We start from the raw sequence: 21,520 nt of genomic DNA on the forward strand, positions 1-21,520 counted from the left end.
ACCTTAAAGTGTTGTGTAAATTATTAGTGTTGTGAGTGTTATATTTGATATCAGGGGTATATTTCTTAGGATGGAGGTGGCAAGGAGATCATTTTCATTTGTTTATGGTGGTGGCCAAGATATTGAAGGTAATTATTTTTGAGATTGCTATAATTCAGGTATTTTTGTTTTCCATAATCTATGTAATATTCATGATGACTGAATTGTAGACCCTCCATTTTGGGAAGGAGAAGCAACATCATCTCTAATTATCGAATTGTTAAAGAGTACCGGTGTTTTACGGTATATATAGAAACCTGTTTTTTATGTAGGTTTTGCATTTTGTTTGATAAATTTATATTGCTATTAATACATTCGTTTTGCAAGGGAATATCTTTATTTTTTAGAACCCAAATTATTGTTGGGTTTGTATGGTCAAGACCCTTACAACAAGAGCTTTGGGCTCCTTGGAATTTACAGTCTAAGATTACAAAAGATCGCGGATCAACTTCATGTATATGTAATGTTTGTGGACTATGAAAAGCCTGAAAGGTTAGATTTTCGAGTCATAGGCACTGGATAATACATAATTTTTCGGTTTGCTATCTACAAGCCTATTCAAACCCCATTCGCCTCAAATATTAATCCACCAAATGAGTTCAATAAGGTTTTGTTGTTTTCCTTCTTTTTTTTCATGAAAAGTTTATCTTGCACACTAACTAATGTTTTTTTTCTTTAATGTTTTTTTGCCAGATGGAAGCGAGGAGTATAGGCTTCCAAGGAGAGATAATCCAGTTGTCCGAAGATTGTTTTAAAGCTTTGTTCAGGTGTGTTGAGATTGTCAACATTATTTTGGATTGAAATGTTGGCTGTTTATTTACGTCAAGTTTGGTGCTTTATTCAATGAAATTAAGTGCTTTAAGAGTATATATATGGCAAGCATGGTGTGTTTATAAATAGGTTGGCAAGTTAGGGACCATGGGACCCATCATGGACTTCAAATATAAAGCTTATCCCTACTTACCCTTCCAAGATGAGCTTTTTTTTTTTCAATTGTTTGGAATTACAAAATAAGAAAAAAAACACATCCGTGCGTGCCATCGCTTTCGCAATGAAGGCTTGAGCCCGTGATCTTGGGACTCTAGAGCAACACCTCTCTCTACTTCACTGATTTGTGATCAACAAATACTCTTGCGGGTCAGAAGGGACGGGTCAAGCCACTAGTATAATATAGAAAGAGAACATAAACGTTGAGTTTTATAAGGTGATACCAAATTCAAATCTACACCAGGAAGGTCCCAGAAGGGGCAACCGGCAATAGGCGGTGAAGAGAACCTACACAAGGTCAGCAACCTCTTTCAATCTCTCGTTCACGTTGTGCGTTTTTGTCCTCTTTCCTCTTTCTCTGTGTTTCCGCCTTGGATGAGAGGAAACGGTCCTTCTGCAGCAAAGCTTCCACCATCGCGTGACTTTTTCGGGTAATGGCGCTGCTCTCTGCGACTCCCAGGCTTGCCTGCTTCCCCATTTTCAAATGTCTTTTTGCCGTAGATTTGTTGCTGTTATATATGCATTTTTATTTTTATTTTGGCAATTCCTGTTTCAAAACGTCATACATTGTTGACGGATGATCAAGAAGACTCTGCAATGTAGGCCATAGATTGTTCCGAAGAGTGGAAAGTTTGATGCAACAGATCAATCAAAAAGGATGGATGCCATAGAAGTTAGGGTTTGGTTCTGATAGATCAACCAAAAAGAAGTTTTGTAATGGTTGCCTTTGGACGTTGGGATAAACAATCTTTGCACTGAAAGGTCGATCAAAGAAGCTTTGTAACCGCCTTTAAGGTTAGAGTTTTGATGTGAGATCAATCCATTACCAATTCGCGATGTGGCAGCATAGTGCCCCCGATTGGTTGAGATCTCCCTATCTTTTGGTTTGAGATCTCCCTACCTTTCGGTTTGAGATCTCCCTACCTTTCGGTTTGAGATTTCCTTTTGTATGATTTTATATGACTTAATAGAAGTCTCTTTTCTGGGAAAAAAAAAAACAGTTTGTGACGAATCCTTAAGAGGTTCCATTGCGGTGAAAAACCAATCAGAAAGCTTTGTGATGGTTGTCTTAGGAGGTTGTTGATTTTCTGTGAAAGATCAGTTATTATTTCTTGTGCTGGTTGCCCTTAAAGTTATGGTTTTTTGTGGGGAGAAAAAGATTAATTGTGATGCTTGCATTAGAGCCTAGGGTTTTCTTAATGCCTCCCTCATTTTCATGTAGCAGGCTTTCATTCTGCTTCTTTCTCCATCTCTTCTTGCATCATGCGGAGAGTTTTTTGCACTCTGGATCGATGAGAGTCGGCTTAGGAGCCCGGTAATGGCCTTTCCTTCCAGTGGTTCAGAGCAGACCACAGCGTGATAGCTGCAGGTTTCGGAGAAATCATAAAACCTTAAGGTCTTGCAGGAATGGCTTCTTCAGCGATAGTGCTGCAGGTGCCACATCTACATGCCATCACACCACCCTCATCACCTCATGGATTTGATGGAATGGAGGACATCCAAATTTACCTTACCACTTCTGGACCGAACCCATCAGTCATCCCATTGAAGGTGGGCAGCACTGATACCATTGCGTCTGTGAAAATGCGGATCCAAGCTTGCAAAGGTTTCTATGTAAAACACCAGAGATTGGTGTATGGAGGCCGCGAGCTTTATCGTCAAGAAGCTTTAGTCAAAGATTATGGCCTCACAGATGGGAAACGGGTACATCTGGTTGTGAAGCTCTCAGAGTTGCAGGTAGTGACAATCAGAACATCTAGTGGAAAAGAACATATGTTCAGAATCGACAGAATGAAGAGTGTTCGAGATTTGAAATGGAGGTTGTCAAAGAAAGAAGCAGGATTAGCAGCTGGGAAGCAGCAACTAGTCCTCAGAGGTCAGGATTTGAAAGATGAAACGCTTATTGAACAACTGTCATTGGGAGATGATGCTGTTGTTCATCTAATTTTACACAACACAGTGAGAGTAAGAAGTCAGGCTATAGGGGCAGATATAGAGCTATCGGCAACAGCACAGGACATCAAAGCGGAGCAATTTGTTGTTGAGAGACGTTCTGATAGGCCGATACTTTCACTTGGGCAGGTGGACAGTAAAGTTGACCACTTTTACCCTAGAAAAGTGAGCCCCTGTATCGAGGGTCTCTCAACCTTCAATATTTCTTCTGTGCTTCTTGATCTCATGGAGCGGGTGAAAACTGGGCTCGAGCAGGGTCACACCCCTATTTTGTCCCCGGAAGGATCTGGGGGTGCTTACTTTATGCAGGATGAGTTTGGGTCTGCCATTGTCGGGGTTTTCAAACCCACAGATGAGGAGCCCATGGCTGTTAACAATCCCAGGGGACTACCAGCATCCAAGAACGGTGAGGGTCTCAAAAGAGGAACCAAAGTAGGTGAAGGTGCTCTGCGAGAGGTTGCAGCTTACATTTTGGATCACATGACTAACGGCCAAAGAGGTGAAAAGCTCACAGGTTTTGCAGGTGTCCCGCCAACTATACTGATCAAATGCTCTTATCAATATTTTGGGCATCCCAAAAAAACTGAGGCTGCTTCTGCTAATGTAAAAATAGGTTCCCTTCAAATGTTTGTACATGCTTCCAGCAACTGTGAAGACATGGGCCCTGCCCAGTTTCCTGTCCATGAAGTGCATAAGATTGCTGTTCTCGACATGCGGCTGGCTAATACCGACAGAAATGGTGCCAACATACTGGCTTGCAAGCAAGGGGATTCTAAAGAGTGGAGTCTTGTACCCATTGATCATGGCTATTGCTTGCCTGATAAGGTAATGGTTTGTAGCCTTTTTTTTGCCGTTTTAATAAATAAAATATCTTCCATTGTTGGAATAGCCTGCATCCAGCTCTCTGAGTTTGTATACACTATTTTGCAGTTTGAAGACTGCACTTTTGAATGGCTGTACTGGCCTCAAGCAAAAGTACCTTTTCAACCAGAAACCCTCAAGTACATTGAAGCCCTTGACGCAGAAGCAGATATTGCTCTATTGCAGAAACATGGTTGGATTTTGCCTGCAGCATGTGCTCGTGTGCTCCATGTGGGAACCATGTTGCTAAAGAAAGGGGCAGCTTCTGGTCTCACTCCTTATGAGATTGGATCTATGATGTGCCGGGAAACTCTGAATAAGATGTCTCTGATTGAATTAATGCTAGAAGATGCAGAAAGCAGTGTCCTACCTGGAACTAGTGAGTTGGGTTTCATTGCAGTGCTCTCTGGTATAATGGATAAATACATCCAGGCAGCATTGCTGCGCAGGGACTCACAATCTAATAAAACGTAGGTACTTACCAACAGAACATAAACAGTATTGACATGGAACTATTGACAACTAAATTGTATTTAATTCATTTCTTCTGAGGGATTGATGGAGAAGTAAACCTTTCGTCTGATTATTATTGAATTAGAGTTTCGTTGTTGATTTCTTCAAGCTTTGTTGGTGAAGTTTTTGTCGTACTGAACTGATTTACACAGCTAGCCTTACTGTTGGTTGAGAGTCATCCAGCTTTTGGTTTTGAAGATTGAGTGGTTGCTCATGCTTAAGCTTGTGGACTCGCAAGGTGCAGAATGTGGTTGCAAGATGCTGGCTATGTTGCTGTAGTTGGAAGTGAACAGAGTGTGAATGTGGTTGGTTGCATTTTGCACAGGTTTCTGTATATTAATGGTTGTTACAGATACAACCCTGGTTCATTCGAATGGCAAGGCTTGGATGGGGGAGTTTTTCATGTCTGATCTACATGGGTAATTGTGATGGGGTATATCTGTAATCCTCCTCTATGAATTCTGTCACACATGATTGCGTCAAGGCCTTTGGCCAGATGTGTTGGCATGAAGGAGGGGTTGTGGCTTGTGGCATGTATATGCTTTGTGCCACTTTTGCTTTGTTGTCTGGTTGCTTTAGGTGCCTTGCCTAATGTTTTTCAAACTCAGCTGCATTTTCTTTGGCCAGTCTCTTTGTTGATGTTGATGTAAGCTAGAATCCATCATCTCTAGTTGGAAGCTTGGATGTGACCTAAAAAACGTCCATCACATTAACGTGGCAGTTTGGATGTGATGTGATGATGACTGTTCACATGAAATAACGACACGGATAAGTAGTGTTCAGTTTCTACTTTCACCCTCACATGTCACATGATGGGTATGACGTCATTTGATCCATCGACTCAGTTTACTGCTTTCAACCATGATATGCAGAGCTTGACATGCATTTGCATGGTGATATGAAATGTGTGCAGTGGGATGTAAATGATATGATGCAGCAGGTCATCATAAACTTCAACACTAGTATGTGGGTTGATGTGGACCGAGCATCTAGTGATTAGCTGTTTGTTGGGATAGTTTTGCATGCATGAATAATGTTCACTCTTGGAAGGCCATTTTACAAGACGGAGATGATATGGAACATATGGGTGGATGTGATGAAGTGTTAGTATCAAACATAAACAGTATCTCTAGTATCTGTGAGGATCCTGTTCATGTGGTTGGTATATTGCAAACTCAATAAAAGTTGGATAGGCATCAACATTATGTGGATTGCCTATTTTTAGATGGCCATGGGCACAGGGCAAGTTGAAGTGCTCTTGTGATTCCAATATGCATTGGGTTAGTAGAAGTGCTCCTATAAATTAAATCCAACGTGCATGGGTACGTGTCTTGGTATGCGTCTTATTTGGTTCTTGTGAATAATAGGTTTCACACTGGTTGAGAAGCACAAGTGAGTATAAAAGACAATATTGTGTGTCATCATTGTGAGAAGTGAGTAAAGGAGAAGATCAATAAATTTTCTTGTTTCTTTGTGTGGTATATGTTTGGATGGATGGTTTTCACATATGGGTTAGTAGAATCGCTCCTACACATCCATTATGCATGGGCACGTGTCTCAATATCACAAGTCCAAGTTATTTGGTTCTTGTGAATAATAGGGTTTAAAAGCACGGGAGAGTATTAGACAATATTGCTTAGTGATGAGCAGTAATGAAGTGAAAAAAGAAGAAAATTAATATCTTCTTTATGTGTTGTGTTTGTATGTGATGTTGAAAAATGGCGCCGGCATTGAAATTCTCTCCTTGTAGTCTAGATTTGTGGACAAAAAGCCAACAAAGTATTATATTGAGAGCTTGGCTTTAAGCTTTGGAAAGGATTAAAGAAGATAATTAACAAAAGATTATGTCTAAAAAACACACACAACTAAACTAAGGTGCTTTCTTGATTTCTTACACTCCAAAGGAGACATAAAGATAGCAAGAAGCAAGAAAGTAGAAAAGAGGGAAAAAAGAAAGACATAACTTTTTTTCATGAGAAAGGAGTCGTGCACTACTCCAACCATCCTAACCATCTTGTCTTGATATTTTATTCATTTTGTAAAAAGTATACAACTTTCTTTATCCTAAGGTTTCAATTTGAGGCTTTATTTTCTTAGTTGATTAGGTTTTCATGCTACCAATAAAATGAGTAAAGTTAAATATGCATTGGCTTTTACAAATTGGCGGACCCGTTAAATAAGCCATATACATTTTACAAAAGATATATCAAATTAAGTACAAAGGCCAAGAAATGCCTTGATTCAAAGCATGAAATATTTAATTTGTCAATGAATAGTACTTTGAAATTGTTAATTTTGGTGCCAAAAATAGAGCTCATCATTCCTCCCATGATCAATCGTGAAGCGTCCTCTTTACTTTCCTAATACCCTTCTTCTTCTCCTCAAATCATGATTAGATTGCTACACAACGAAGATCCCTCCCATGGATTTCCACTATTGAAGATTGAAGCCCATAATCTCGACCACAAAAGTAAATTTTTTTGCACTTCTTGACATCTAAAAATTACAAATGCTTGTTAACTCCTCTTTACACACCTTCCAAAGCTTGCCTTCTCTTAGCGACGCACCAATGAAATGCCTTCCTTATAGTCCAGATTTGTGGGTAAAACGCTAACAAAGTATATGTTGAGTGCTTGGCTCTAGGCTCTGGGAAGGATTAAAGAAAACAATTAGCATAAGATTATGCCCAAAAAACACACATAACTACGCTATGGTGCTTTCTTGATTTCTCACACTCTCTCCACACTAAAAGGAAACATAGTTGTATATGATAGAGAAGAAATGCAAGAAGCAAGAAAGTGGAAGAGATGGAAAAAAGAAAGACACAACCTCTTTTCATGAGAAATGAGTCGTGCACTTCTCCAACCACCCAAACCACTTTTTCTTTGCAAAAAGTATACGACTCTCTTTATCCTAAGGTTTCAATTTGAGGCTTTATTTTCCTAGTTGACTAAGATTCTCATGCTACCAAAGAAATGAGTAAATTTAAATGTGCATTGGCTTTTACAAATTTGCAGACCTGCTAAATAAGCCATACACATTTTACAAAAGATATATCAAATAAAGTACAAAGGCTAAGCAATGCTTTGATTCAAAGCATAAAATATTAAAATTGTTAATGAAGAATACTTTGAAATTGTTAATTTTGGTGCCAAAAATAGAGCTCATCAAGCACATCATAGGGCCTATACCCTTATATTGTCACCAATATATACTGTTAAATATCATCCCTTAAATCAAGTCAAAATAAATTTTCATTATGTAGTTGGGTTTCACATTTAGTATTGAGAACTTGTCTTTCAATAATATAATGTCATAATTGATCTTGTGTCACCTTTCTTGACTTGCATTTATCATGGGGATTCTTGACCATTAATTAATTGTCCATGTACAAAAAAATACTCCTTGAGTTGTGTGATTTGCTTAACTTAAGACACTTTCACTCAACTACTTGATGGAATTGATGTAATGGTGTCTATTTGGACACAACCTAAAACCACAATTTGGATGGTATAATTCACTGACCTTGCTTAACCTTTAAGTGGCATTGACTGGGTTAATGTAACACCACCACCTTCTTAGCTTGCATCCAGTCTCTTGAATGTTTAAGTGTTTAAGTTGACTGACCATTGATTGACATTAATCTTGAAGCTATGAGTTTCTTGCACGCAAGTGAATCTAACTTGACTTTTTATGTGGCATTGATTGGGTTAACGTAACACCACTCCCTTCTTAGCTTGCATCCAGTCTCTTGGATGTGTAAGTGTTTAAGTTGCCTGACCATTGATTGGCATTGATCTTGAAGCTATGAGTTTCTTGCACACAAGTGAATCTAACTTGACTTTTTATGCAAGTCTGGTTACCAACTTAGTAACTGTGCTAAGTGCTATTGTGGATTGCTAGTGTAAGCCATGTGTGTCCTAGATTGAGACAGTTGCAGAGTTGAGATTAGGGTACTTTTGAGGTCTCAAAAAAGGGCCCTCTAAGGAATTCCATGTCATCTTTTCTTCAAATCAATAGTCAGCTTCATTTATCTTGATGCACTATTGTACCCTTGTAGAGGCACTGTTGTACCCTTGTACCCTATCCGAAATCATTAAGAGTAAGGGTGGAAACCTAGTGTATGTTTGTAAAGACAAAAAGACTTTAGACCATGTTTCTTTTCAAGATTGATTATTGGATTATTTTTAAATCGTGTTTAACTAGTGTGATAAACTTATGAGATCAATGATTGTGGATTTTGATGGATTATTTGGCCTTACAAGAACACTCCTTATATTGAGATGAACACAGATATATCTACGAGTAGTTTATCTAGGATTACAGGCTTATCGATCGAGGAAAACATGAAAGCCTCTGCTTTTGATCATGGACAGTGCAAAAGGATTACCTTAGCATGACACTTCAAGCAGTTTTACTTTCTAACTCATATTGAGTAGAGACAAACACTATTGGTTCCAAGGGTGTACTCTTATCAACGCCTATTGTAGTCAAGATGGGATGCTTAGAGAAAATTTATGTCTCAAGTGAAAGCCAATGGCATGGTCCCAAAGATGTAGGGAGTTATCAACCTGAGATATTTACCCCAAGCATTCCCCTTTCTGTCTGAAGAATAAATACTTTATGTCAAGCCAATGCATATTTTCGATGTAAGCAGTTGGACCACATAGCTTTTAAATATCCAAATCAGGTGAATACTAGGATGCCTACCCAGAATAATCAATAAATGCTTTTCTACCTTGGGATCCAACTTACTTCTCACCTCATCTAGTACATAAGCAATGCACCCAAAGACTTTCAAGTGAGCCAAATATGGTTTTCCACCACCTAACTTTTGTTCAGGAACATGCCATGAACTACTGTACGAGCAAATTCTACAATGTACGAGCAAATTCTATAATGTGCCCATTCTTCCTTTCTACAACCCCATTTTGTTGGGTGTACCTACATGTAAACTACCTCATTATCCCATGCTCTCTCTGAATTTATTAGAGAAATATTCTCCCCTACCATCTGACCTTAGGTATTTGATCCCATTTTGGATTAACAAATATGCTCCTCCATTTGAGGACATTAATAAGTGTCATGCAAAGGCACTATAAAAGTTGTACATTATGAGATATTGGCCACCCAAGGCCTTGGTTAAGTAAGTTTTGGGCGCCCAAGTGTGAATAAAGGCCAATTGTATATAAGGAATTTTCTCATAATGAATGGACGTAATCCCCCTTTGTTCTATTGAGAGCTCTTGCTTCTATCTTGAGAGAGAGCATCCCAGCACTTGTGCCTCTCCTATACTTGTATGTTGCATGCTTGTGTTGAGGAGTCAGAGAGAGAGTGATTGCCTTATGTGGTGGTGCGAGTGACTCTACGATGACATCATAGAGGTGGAGCTTGGAGGATTGGAGTTTCTCAAGTGAGCTTGGAGACCTCAAGGGACACAAGTTTGAAGTATTGGTAAGTGCCCTACGATAATTGTGTTCTATTTCTCTTCCCTAAGGTGAATGCATTGAGTTCCCTCTTGGGAGGTGTGGTAGCCCATAACATTTTTGGCGCCGTTGTCGAGGAAACACCTTTTTTTCCTCCATCCTCTTTGAGTTTCAGCTCCCATTACATAAGATTCATCATTGCCTTTGCATTATGGTAGTGCATTGTGTAGGAAATGAATGGATAAGATTTGAGTGGAAGTGAAAAATTATGAGAAATTGGTTGTGTTTGTTGTGTATTTGTGTGGTGGAGTGGTCTTGGAAGAGGGCTCCACTATTTTTGCTAGTCAATTTTGATGTTTACATCACCGAAATCATCAATGTAAACGAGCAGAGTGGTATTCTGTTTTTCTTTCTTTTCAAAAATTTACAAAAATCACAAAAATAAGGAGCCATTGATTGTGCCTTGAACTTGTATTACATTCCTTAGGCATGGCACAATTATCTTGGAAGCATTTGGATAAGGATTTTGCACCCAAATTCACCTCAGTCTCGACGTGGGAATTTCTCACGTGAAATTGCAAGAAAATCGTTCATGACGTGAAACGTTTTTTGTAACTTTATGTCGTGAAATGCTCCCGACATCAATGCCACAAAGACGATTAGTGTTGCAATTCACGGGATTACCTTGCCAAAAATAGGTAGCCTTATCCTGACACCTCTGACACCATGGATCTGACAAAATTAAGAATCGTGAATTAGTAGAAAATGTTCAGGACGTGAACTATTTGAGAGCACTTCACGAGACGTGAACTGATTGCATTTCATGATGTGAAACATTTTCATTTCACAACGTGAACCATTTTAGAACCTTTCACGACGTGAACCATTTTCAGTTCACAACGTGAACCATTTTCAGTTCACAGCGTGAACCATTTGCTTTTCATGACGTGAAACCTTTTCCCTTCATGGCATGAACTGTTTTCGCAATTTCATGCCTTGATTAAATCTAAGTCACCAACCTGGTATTGTTGGATTAAGGCTAAGGAAGTTCTTGAGACCATTGAAAATCATAACAAGGTAACGTGGAATTTTGATTCCAAAGCAAAAAATTTAAACACGTGAAAGTGCAGGAAATTGTTCACGACGTGACTAGTTTTCTGACATTTCACGCTGTGAGCTGTTCTCTACCATCTCACGGCCTCAGAAATGAGTCAACAGTATCTGACCAAAATTTAATTGGGGTAGCAAAATAGCTTATCAAATCATATTCACATGCACTTGAGGTCTAGAAAGCTCATCAGAGGCGACCTCACGCCTGACGATAGTGCATCAAATCACGCAGGATCTTCCTATCAAAAGAGTGTGGGTTCATGCCACTCAATCTATGCACTCAATTGAGTATCTTAAGGAATCTGACCACCATCAAAACTAGTAGTGAAGAATCCATGGAATAAGGGTTGCGATACTCTGGGTTTGGGGAAGAGAAAAAACCACCCTCCCCTATCGATCCAGCGGTATCATTGACATAGCCCGGGGATTTTTTGGTCTCCAAACCACCAAAAATGATGAAGAGGTGCAATCTGCGGGCATGGGTCTGTCAACCAGTGCTGTTGGACTTGGTCCAAGGCAAGAAGTACCTATCCAAACTTCAAATTTGAGGCTGTCAAACACTGGCACCCCCCCCGAATAAGAAGAGACATGGAGAGCGCAGCCAGGATTGGTTAAGTATTCTTCCCAACCTCAAAGGAAGTAGAATTAGGTCTGAAAAGGATTGAGGTAGAACAGCAACTATGAGAACTGAGCTTAAGGAAACAAGAGCTCGATACTCGAAGGGCTAGAGCCGAACAAAAGGAGATGGGATGTGTAAACTTACTTCAATCACGGGGTAAAGAGCCGAAAATAGTCATGGGAAGAAGTGAGGGGGAAATTCCAAACTTAGAACCCATTAATGAATAGCCCAACGGAGGAAGGGCTTGTAACCCTAGATGAAGGGGATAATCTACCAAGAGAAGGGGGTGAAGTGGAAGACCGCCTGTACACTAAAAAGGAGATCAAGCAGATGATCAATCATCCCACATTCATACAGGACATAGAACTCTTAATTCTGCAAAGGTGTACAGAGATGACTAATGATGATGAGCCATTTCAAAATGAAGTGGCCGGACCATCCCATAGACCGGAAATGCCTAGAAGCACCAACATAGGAAGAGGACGAGGTCTAGGTAGGGGGGAGCAGTTCCTCAAAGACCAAGGGCAAAACCAACCATAGATCTTAATGCAACCACAAGGACAGATTTGTTTAATATGGCTGCGAAAATGGGCCGAGGAATGGTCAGCGAACTAGGAGTTTCTTTAGAATCCTGACCCTCTCAAATGAAGCCACACATCATTTCAAAACTTGTTCAAAAATTCTCTAGGGATGGGGATCCTATTCAACATGTAGAGATCTTTGAGTCCACATGCAAAACCTACGAGCCAGTCAGTGATGTAACAATGATTCATACTTTCTCACTGACCCTAGAAGGAAAAGCGCATCAATAGTTCTGAACCCTCAAACCCAAAGATAAGGGTTAATTTCACACGACTCAAGAATGTGTTTGTGCCCATCTTTGCCAGAAGTGGCAACAGATGGAGTCTTGTGGCACAGCTGCATAACATCATACAAAAGGAAATAGAGTCGATGCAAGACTATGTGTCTCGGTTAAAGCACTTAAATTCAAGGTGCAAACTATGGGAAAGGCTAATAACTGTGATGATCAACTGTTGCCTTGCTTTCGGAGAGGAGTTAGAGACCACAAGATGCATGATTGTCTGACCGGCTACTCTGGATACATGTTGTAAACTGGTAATCAAATATGAAGACAATATGCTGGAATTGTCACAACTAGAAGATGTTAGAATATCTTTGGCAGCAACGACTTCGCGTGTTTTGAGTCACCAAGAGATTGGAACTTGGAGCAAGCAAGTCGGAAACATGACTGTGAATGAACTCAGTAATGCAATACTAGAAAAATTAAAGGTAAAGGATGGAAGAGAAACATCTGGGCATGGGCATACCCATATTTAAACTCAGTAGAGAATTGGTGTTATGTTCTATGTGCAGATTGAATCACACTACCACCAAATGCCCACAGTTAAGAGCAAGCCACTACTCTATTGTGCACATTGTGTAAAATTAGGGAGTCATGACACCTCCATATGCAGATAGCCAAGGTTCCAAACAGTAGCACAGCTCTGCCGGCACCTAGAGCTCCATTGGCCTTACCAACACACCACCTGTGCAAATCACTACAGCTGCAGGACAGCTAAACTCTTCCTATTTACCTAGGGGGATGTTTCGGGTACATGACACTTCACCGCCTGCCGCCACATGTTCTACCACCACAACCACCACAGGCTAAAATCAACCAAGTATTGATTGAAGAGCCATTAGAAAATATGGATATGGTGCGTGAAGTAGAACTCAGTAGAGTACCACGAGGAAGCTACGGAGATTACACCAAAATTCTATGTCCTACAGAATAACACGTGAGTACTTCTGTTTCAAATCACGGTACATTGGAAGGGTAAGGAAATAAACTCAAACATGAGGAGAGAACCGCTACTACAATGTTTTGGTTGCGGTGGACCGCATCGAATCGCTGTGAATGTCCAAACAAGAATGTAGTTCATACGTAGTACCAACCCCAACAATTGCCTGCTCCACCCAATGACATGCCAATACTTACTTATACTAAATGTGGGATTGATCATTTGATCAAAGATGGTCTATACTAGGCAAGTGGTTCGACTTCCACTTCTAACTAGGCCACTGTCCGGACCATTAGTGTGCAGCCTGGAAACATCACACCACTCAATGTCCTGACACGAGCCCAGGCCCAATTGGGGGACAAAGGGAAGAACCTAACAGATGCAACCACTTCTAGAATGGGCTAGAGAAGGAGGGTGAAAAAAGTGGATAAGGGTGACACCAGGGTCATAATCCAAGATGGATCCGAAGAAGATACAATCGACACCAAATCCACCCAATCAAGAGAATAAGGGGATCAAGCGGTCAAACAAAAAGAGTCTGACCTAGAGATGCAAGGGGAAATACCATCAACCTCCCCTAAAGGAGTCGGTGAATACCCAAATGCCGAAGAGGAGATAAGGAAGCTCGAAGAAGCCAGGGCCCTAGTAGAAGAGTGTCAACAACTTCACGAAGCAAAATTAAGGGCTAACCGGGTCAGGGATACAATGTATCCAAGAAACGAACCAATAAAGGAAAGGGAATTGAACGTACCTACTCCAATTCCAGAAGAGACGGAAGAGGAATCTCAAAAGGAAACATGCTGTTAAGAATGGATGAGTCCATCCATTGATTCCCTAGGGATGGACACAAGACACACACATGGAAGGAACCCTCAATTGCCAGAGAACACAGAGACATAGGCAACCTCGTGAGTGACCGTACTATCCACTTTGCAAATGCCGTTGGAAAAACTGCTACGCAGTTCACCAACATTATGGGGAAACATGAAGGAATGGATAGAAGGCAGACTAAGGGCAGCCGACACTACAGAGGATGTTCTGTCACCTCTAATAGAAAGAACCTTAAAACACACAAGGGAAAGAACAACCAGAGTCGTCAAGATACCGGTTAATCAATTGGGGCGTTATTACGAAAGTGACGACACTATGCTACAATCCCAATTCATCATAAACGGGTACTATAGGCACTGGCTATCCTGGATGGTGGGGCAGAGGTTAGCATCATCACAAAATGATGTTAGGAAAACTAGGAAAAACCCGATCTAAAAAGAGCAAATCTTATTGTTAAAATGGCAGATGGAACATCTTCAAGGCCCATTGGGCTTTTAGAGAATGTGAGACTCAAACTCTTTACGTTTCGCTACCATCATACATTTGTAGTAATGGACTTTCTGCGGCGCCAACCAGACTCATATGACATAATATTAGGGATACCCTTCATGAGGGAATCCAAATTGGTGCACAATTGGGCATTAGATCATGTGTATGTGCGTAGGGATTCACAAATTCTAAAGATAGATCTGAGAACATGGAGAGAACACCCCATGGAAGGCAACTGTTCCGTAATGATTCATCACAACCGTGGACCACATCTGTATAAATATTCCAGCCCACGATGGAAAATTCCAAAGAGGAAGAGGAAACAAAAATGTATGCATCACTTCCTCCCTCGGATTTCAGTGAAAATTGGATGCATGTGCTAGCTACCATAGATGTGATGCAACCCCAAGGAACCCAATATGTGGAATCTGGAACTATTCCCACTATCTATGTGTGTATGGTCGATTGGCAAACCATTGATGAGGAATCAGAAGAGGAGGTCTCTAGCATAGAAGGACTGGATCACAGGGCCGTACGAGCACCCAACGCCTTAGAAGATGGCAAAAGTAGAAATGATATATTGCTTGACGAAACGCCCTACTACAAAGAAAACCCATGGATGCCCAATGGTTGATTTACCTCAAAGCCACTAAGGTACACGATGAGTTTTCTAAGGATTGGGGTGAGGAATTAAGTAAGATATCACTTGAAACATAAGGAGGAAGTCATCCTTTAGAACCAAAAACGCCTAAGCTTACGAAAGCTAGGCGTCGAAAATGAAATAAAGGTTTGGTAGAAGCTGAGTGAGAGGCCATGAAATTTATGGCTAAAACAAAAAGTGAGAATGAGGATAAACCAGACTTGCTCTCAGTACCAGACTATTTCAAAACCTACACAATTGACAAAGGAAAGGTGGTCCGACTGATGGCAAAAAGAGTTAAGGAAGATGGGTTGTTCATGTCATACGATGGCCCTGCTGAAGACAAGGAAGTTGATATTGCCAGACCAGGGGAGAAAGCCAAACCTGTTTATATCCTAAGGACTTGACTTCGGTTGAAAAAAATGAGCTTGTTACTCTCCTTAAGGAGTTTAAGGATTGTTTCACCTAGAACTACAAAGACATGAAGGGTGTACCACCTGAGGTGGTGCAACATACGATCCTAATCATGGAAGGATCAAGATGAACCAGACAAAAACCATACCAAATGAATCCTAAATATGCGATAATTGTAAAGGAGGAAATCGCTAAACTGTGAATTTTATCTATGAGATAGAACATATGGATTGGCTGTCACCAATCGTAATAGTGCCAAAGAAGAATGGGAAACTTAGGATATGTGTCGATCTTAAAAAGGTCAACGTAACTACTAGGAAGGACCATTATCCATTTCCCTATATGGAACATGTTTTGGAGAGAGTAGTTGGTTAAGAATCTTACAGCTTCTTGGACGGATTTTCAGGCTACAATCAAAAGTGTCTATAGCACTAGAAATAGCACCAGAAGACTGGCATAAGACAACCTTCAATACAATGTGGGGAACGTTTGCTTACAAAGTCATGCCTTTCGGTCTCACCAATTCCCCAGCAACATTCCAATGATTAATGTGTGTACAACCTTCAAAGACTACTTGCAGAAGTGGGTGGATGTATTCATTAAATGATATGTGTGCACACTCTCGATGGACAGACCATTTGGCTTACTTAAGGAAGGTGTTTGAACAATGTTGATTATATCGTATATCCCTAAACCCTTTAAAGTGCCAATTTTGGGTCAAACACGGTGTGATATTGGGACATATTGTCTCTAAGGACGGTATATCCACAGATGACAGCAAGGTCAAGTTGATCTTGGAACTGCCACCACCCACTAATTACAATAGTGTGCAAAGATTTATGGGCCACGTTGGGTATTATCGCCGCTTCATAATCTTCTATGTTGAAATTGCCAAGTCATTATATAAGCTACTCATTATCTTTGAATGCATTGAGGAATGCCAGGAAACATATGATAGATTGAAGTAGGCATTGGCTAGTATGCCAATTCTAAGACCACCTAATTGGGACCTTATATTTCATGTGCATATCGATGCATCAAACTTTGCTATCGGCGGATGCGTATTGGCATAGCCTGCTCTGGTGAGTTCAAATCGGACTACCCAGTCTGCTTCACTAGTTGCCAATTGAATGATGCAGAGGTGAATTACACTACCACAGAGCGAGAGGGGTTGGCCACGGTTATGCAATCAAGAAGTATCGACATTACCTATTGGCCAACAAATTCGTGTTCTTCATGGACCATCAGGCCTTATTACATTTGGTGAATAAGCCTTATTACCTATTGGCCAACAAATTCGTGTTCTTCATGGACCATCAGGCCTTATTACATTTGGTGAATAAGCCTTGCACCACGGGGGAAGAATCACATGCTGATTGCTATTACTATTGGAATTTGACTTCATAGTTATGGTGAGAAAGGGGACACAACATGTGTTAGCCAATCATATGTCGAGGATTCCAAATGGGAAACTGGAAACTGGTGTTGATGATGACCTCCCTCATGCTTGTTTGTTTTGATTGAACATGGTGCCCAAATGGAGCGAGGAAATATCCGATTATCTAGCTTATGTTTTCCCACAAGAACGACCCTTGAACAAAGATAAAATACGGCGGCTTATTAAGCTTGCTACACCTTATCACTAATTGAGGGAGAACTATACAATATAGGTAAGGACAATGTCATATAAGAAGATGTGTGAGAGAAGATGAGTTCGTACGATATTGGATGAAGCACATTCAAGAATAGCCGGAGGGCATTTTGCTAGAGAGATTACAGCTCGCAAGGTGCTTCAAGCAAGACTATGGTGGCTATGTTGTTCGGGGACGCCATAGAATTTGTCAAAAGGTGGGAAGAATGTCATCGATTTGCTATCCCACAACAAAGGGAAAGGATGCCACTCACCCTTGTTATTGTAAGACAACGTTTTGAGAAATGGGGGATTGATTTTGTTAGACCTATTAGTCGAGTGGTGCATCTCACAAGCCCGATATGTAATCATGGCCATGGACTATTTCACAAAATGGATAGAAGCCAGAGCCCCTAAGCGAGCTGATGCACGAACAACAGCAAAGTTCTTATATGAGCAAATTATTTTGGGGTTTGGTTTCCCATTAGAGTTAGTCAATGATCGCGGTTCACATTTCATTAATGAGGTGATTGATCACTTACTTGCTAGATTCCTAGTAGTCCACCGGAAGTCATCACCTTATTATCCACAGGCTAATGGTCAAGTAGGCTAATGAGGTGATTGATCACTTACTTGCTAGATTCCTAGTAGTCCACCGGAAGTCATCACCTTATTATCCACAGGCTAATGGTCAAGTAGAGAGTACAAATAATATTTTGTGTACTATCTTGACAAAAACATTGGGAGCAAGTCGAACACATTGGGAGCATAAGCTAACAGCAGCCTTATGGGCATACCAAACATCGTATAAGGTAGGACGAGATGATACACTCCCTTCCGTCTAGCTTATGGTGTTGAGGCAGTAATGCCTATGGAATACTTAGTTCCAAGCTTAAGAATTGTAGTGCAAGAATGCTTGACGGAATATGCATTAACTGAAAGGCTAATCGATTTAGAGAAGCTTGATGAAACCAAACTAATTGCATCACATGGACTTATGGTCGAAAAACTACCAAGAAAACATAAGTTTGACAATAACTTAAAACAAAAAGAACTGGAAAACGGGGGACCTTGTCCTCATGTATGGTGTAGGGAAGAGCACCAGAAAAAAGAAACTCAAGTACAGAGGTCTAGGATCCTTCTGAGTGTCCGAGATCGCACCTCAGGGGTCGATTAGAATTGAGACAATTGAAAGCATACAAATGGAGGGTTACGTCAATGGGAGCAAACTTAAAAAATATTTTGGACCACTGACCCAAGAGATTCTCTTTGCAAGAACATCTTTTAAAACAATGGAAGGAGCTCGCAAAAGAAAAAATCCAGCAAGCTCAAGAAGAGGCTAAGGCAATGGAGGCCAAAGCCAAACAGATACTCCAGAAGAGAATGTTGCATGTGAACATGGCTTCACTAACTCTCTTAGATGAAGATGAACTAAACATTGAGCCAGCGCGACTCAAGGTGGAACTCTCTACGCCTAAATGTCATGCAACGAGCATTGCATTAATAGATATGGGATCAAGTCATAACCTGATCTCATATGAGACATGGGTAGCCTTATATAAATTGCACCTTGAAACCACCAATGCACAAGTATGCAATGTGCATTTGACAACTACAAAATAGCTGAGAGATTTTTAAGTGTTAATGTTTCCATCAGAAATAATTCCTTGGTTGGAAAGGTGTTTGTCATTCTTGCAGGTTCCATGGAGGAGGAAATGATCCTAGGACGATCCTGGATTTGCACTAGCAATTATAATATCTAATGGGAGAAGAGGATAGCATTGTTGAACGAGGGCAACAATGTCGAGGGCAACAATGTCATTTCCGTACCCTTATGGAGCCCGATAAATATAAGAAAACGGGCCATGATTAAGGATATAGAAATACCAAGCATAGTGACATCAGCTCATGAAGCAAAAAAGGCATCAATTCCACAATCCCTATGCAAAAAGCAGCCCAACTCAGAGGGTACACAACAGTGGGTGCCTAAGGGTCAACTTGGAAACCAGCTCTACAAGGATGAGAAGGGTGTCAATAAGGAATCAACAAGAAAGGTTTAGAGAGGAGACAAGGGACATAAATGGTATTCACAGGTAAGTTGGCAGTACTCCAAACAAAACAGCACTCCACAAAGCCTTCTCCACAAAGCCTTCGTGATAAGCAATGGGTTTGAAAGGACTTGCTAATAGCACAAGGTTATTACCAGGGCAATACAATAGTATGGGTGCCCAAACTCCACCCAGTGGCCACGTTGCAAACACCTCCGAATACAAAGAAAAGGGTAGTAAAAGCCATTCAGAACCAACTCCCAACTAAAACAAATGTTAGGAGTGCACAAACACTAGTGTGGAGGAAGAAGCCAACCCAACAAGATGCGTTAAATATAACAAAACCAATACATGTAACTACCTCGATCAAGGAGCTGGATAAGGACATTGAAAGGAGGAAAAAGAAGGTGCAACAAATGGACCATGATACAAGCCCCAATCCATAGGACTCGGTAGAAACACTATTCAGTTGGGTGGAGGGAAGAATCAAGCACTCTCACATGGAGTTAAAATGCATGCAACAACACCTACCCAGAAGTGCCAAAGTACCACCTTGGTTTCCATGGCAATAAAATGATGAAGGTTTCCATTACTCAAAAAATGGAGACAAGGTAAACTTGGGTATCATTCACTTCTTTGAATGCATGGTTGAGTGTCTAAGCATGAAGAGAAATATAGGGTATTAATCTTGCACACACATGGTCCAAAAAGGTTCACATCGTGAACTGATCTTAAGAGCTTCACGCCGTGAACTAGCCTTAAGAGCTTCAAGCCGAGAACTAGTCTTAAGAGCTTCATGCCGTGAACTGATCTTAAGAGCTTCACGCCGTGAACTAGTCTTCATGCCGTGAACTGGTCCAAAATGCTTCACATCGTGAAACGATTACTTTTTCTGGACCAATCGTAGGAAGACACATGGCATTCTTCATTAAGGTAGCCGCCCAAGCCGATGGCTGTGCCATAAAAATCAAAATTCCTTCCTTTTTTTGTCATTTTGCATTCGTCGTTCTTCGTGTGCACAACGCAAGAATCGAGCCCTTCCTTGCATCGCCTTCCTCCTCACTTCTTCGAGTACAAATCAACACATACGGGTTGAGGTGGGTGCTTGGGCCTTTCCTTTGCGTTTTCTTTCCTTTCATGTGTTCAAATCATTGATAGTAATCATTGATAGTAATCATTGAATGCCCTTGTCGAACAATGTCCTTGAATGTCGAACAATGTCGTGTTCAAATTATAAAAATTATAATCATTAATTGCCCTTCATTATCATCATTGCACAAACCCCGCTTTGTGGTTCAATAAAATCATGCATTCATCAAATTTATAAAAAATGAAACCTAAATAATTCGCCGCCAAATCCCTGCAAGTTCATGGCCAGAGCCAAAAACCTGCACGTTCACGACTAGAGCCAAAAAACTTGCACGTTCACAACTAGAGCCAAACACCTGCAAATTCATGGCCATAGCCAAAAACCTACAAGTTCATGGCTAGAGCCAAAAACCTACAATCTCACGAGATTCCAACTCACGAGATTTCATCTCACGAAACTAACTTTCAGGGTTTATCCCATCTCACGAAACTACCATTTCACGTAACTTAAACTCATGGAATTTCATCTCACGAAACTAACTTTCACAAGTTTATTCCATCTCACGAACTACCATTTCACGTAACCAAAACTCGTGGAATGCCAACTCATAGAATTCCAGCTCTCACGGGTTTACCCCATTTCACAGGATTACCCTTCACAACTTGCACTTTCATGAATTTCCTCTTCACGGCCTTAACACCTGCACTTTCATGGTGGTTAACCCAATCACGAGAATTTGGACCCTATCACGTCACAACACTTATACCCCGTTAATTTCTCATACCACTAACACACTTCCCATCAAAATTAGCCTTATTACCATTTAAAAAAAAACAATAAGGTGAGGCACATGCCCCCACCAGTCTATGGACTGACCTTTTTCTCAATGTACAGATGTCGACCTCAAGCAACATCCGACCCGAAAGCCGCAGAGACCCCCACCGTGACACAAGCTAGTGCGACGGGATCCTCAATGAGCCAAAAGAAAAGACCAACACGGGGCCCAAAGCTGAGCTACCTCAGTCAATACGCCCAGGCATTCCATGGCGCCATAATCAGCAAAGAACT

The 21,520-nt window shown here is 40.8% G+C and overlaps 1 protein-coding gene across 2 annotated transcripts; it reads left to right on the top strand.

The window, feature by feature from the left end:
* The first annotated feature begins 1,229 nt into the window (after positions 1-1,229).
* On the top strand, positions 1,230-4,457 carry LOC147604828 (phosphatidylinositol 4-kinase gamma 4-like). 2 transcript variants are annotated; one of them, XM_086795054.1, is made up of 3 exons: positions 1,230-1,323; positions 2,252-3,804; positions 3,910-4,457. In XM_086795054.1, the coding sequence occupies exons 2-3, from the start codon at positions 2,434-2,436 to the stop codon at positions 4,312-4,314; spliced, it is 1,776 nt and encodes a 591-aa protein (XP_086651180.1). In that variant the 5' UTR covers positions 1,230-1,323; positions 2,252-2,433; the 3' UTR covers positions 4,315-4,457. The 2 variants fall into 2 exon arrangements, with proteins under 2 accessions (XP_086651180.1, XP_086651179.1); XM_086795053.1 differs by lacking the exon at positions 1,230-1,323 and adding an exon at positions 1,348-1,457.
* Positions 4,458-21,520: the final 17,063 nt, after the last annotated feature.

This window comes from Cibotium barometz, chromosome 61 (genome assembly GCF_041138505.1).
Source record: "Cibotium barometz isolate CiBa-2024 chromosome 61, ASM4113850v1, whole genome shotgun sequence".
Taxonomy (NCBI): domain Eukaryota; kingdom Viridiplantae; phylum Streptophyta; class Polypodiopsida; order Cyatheales; family Cibotiaceae; genus Cibotium; species Cibotium barometz.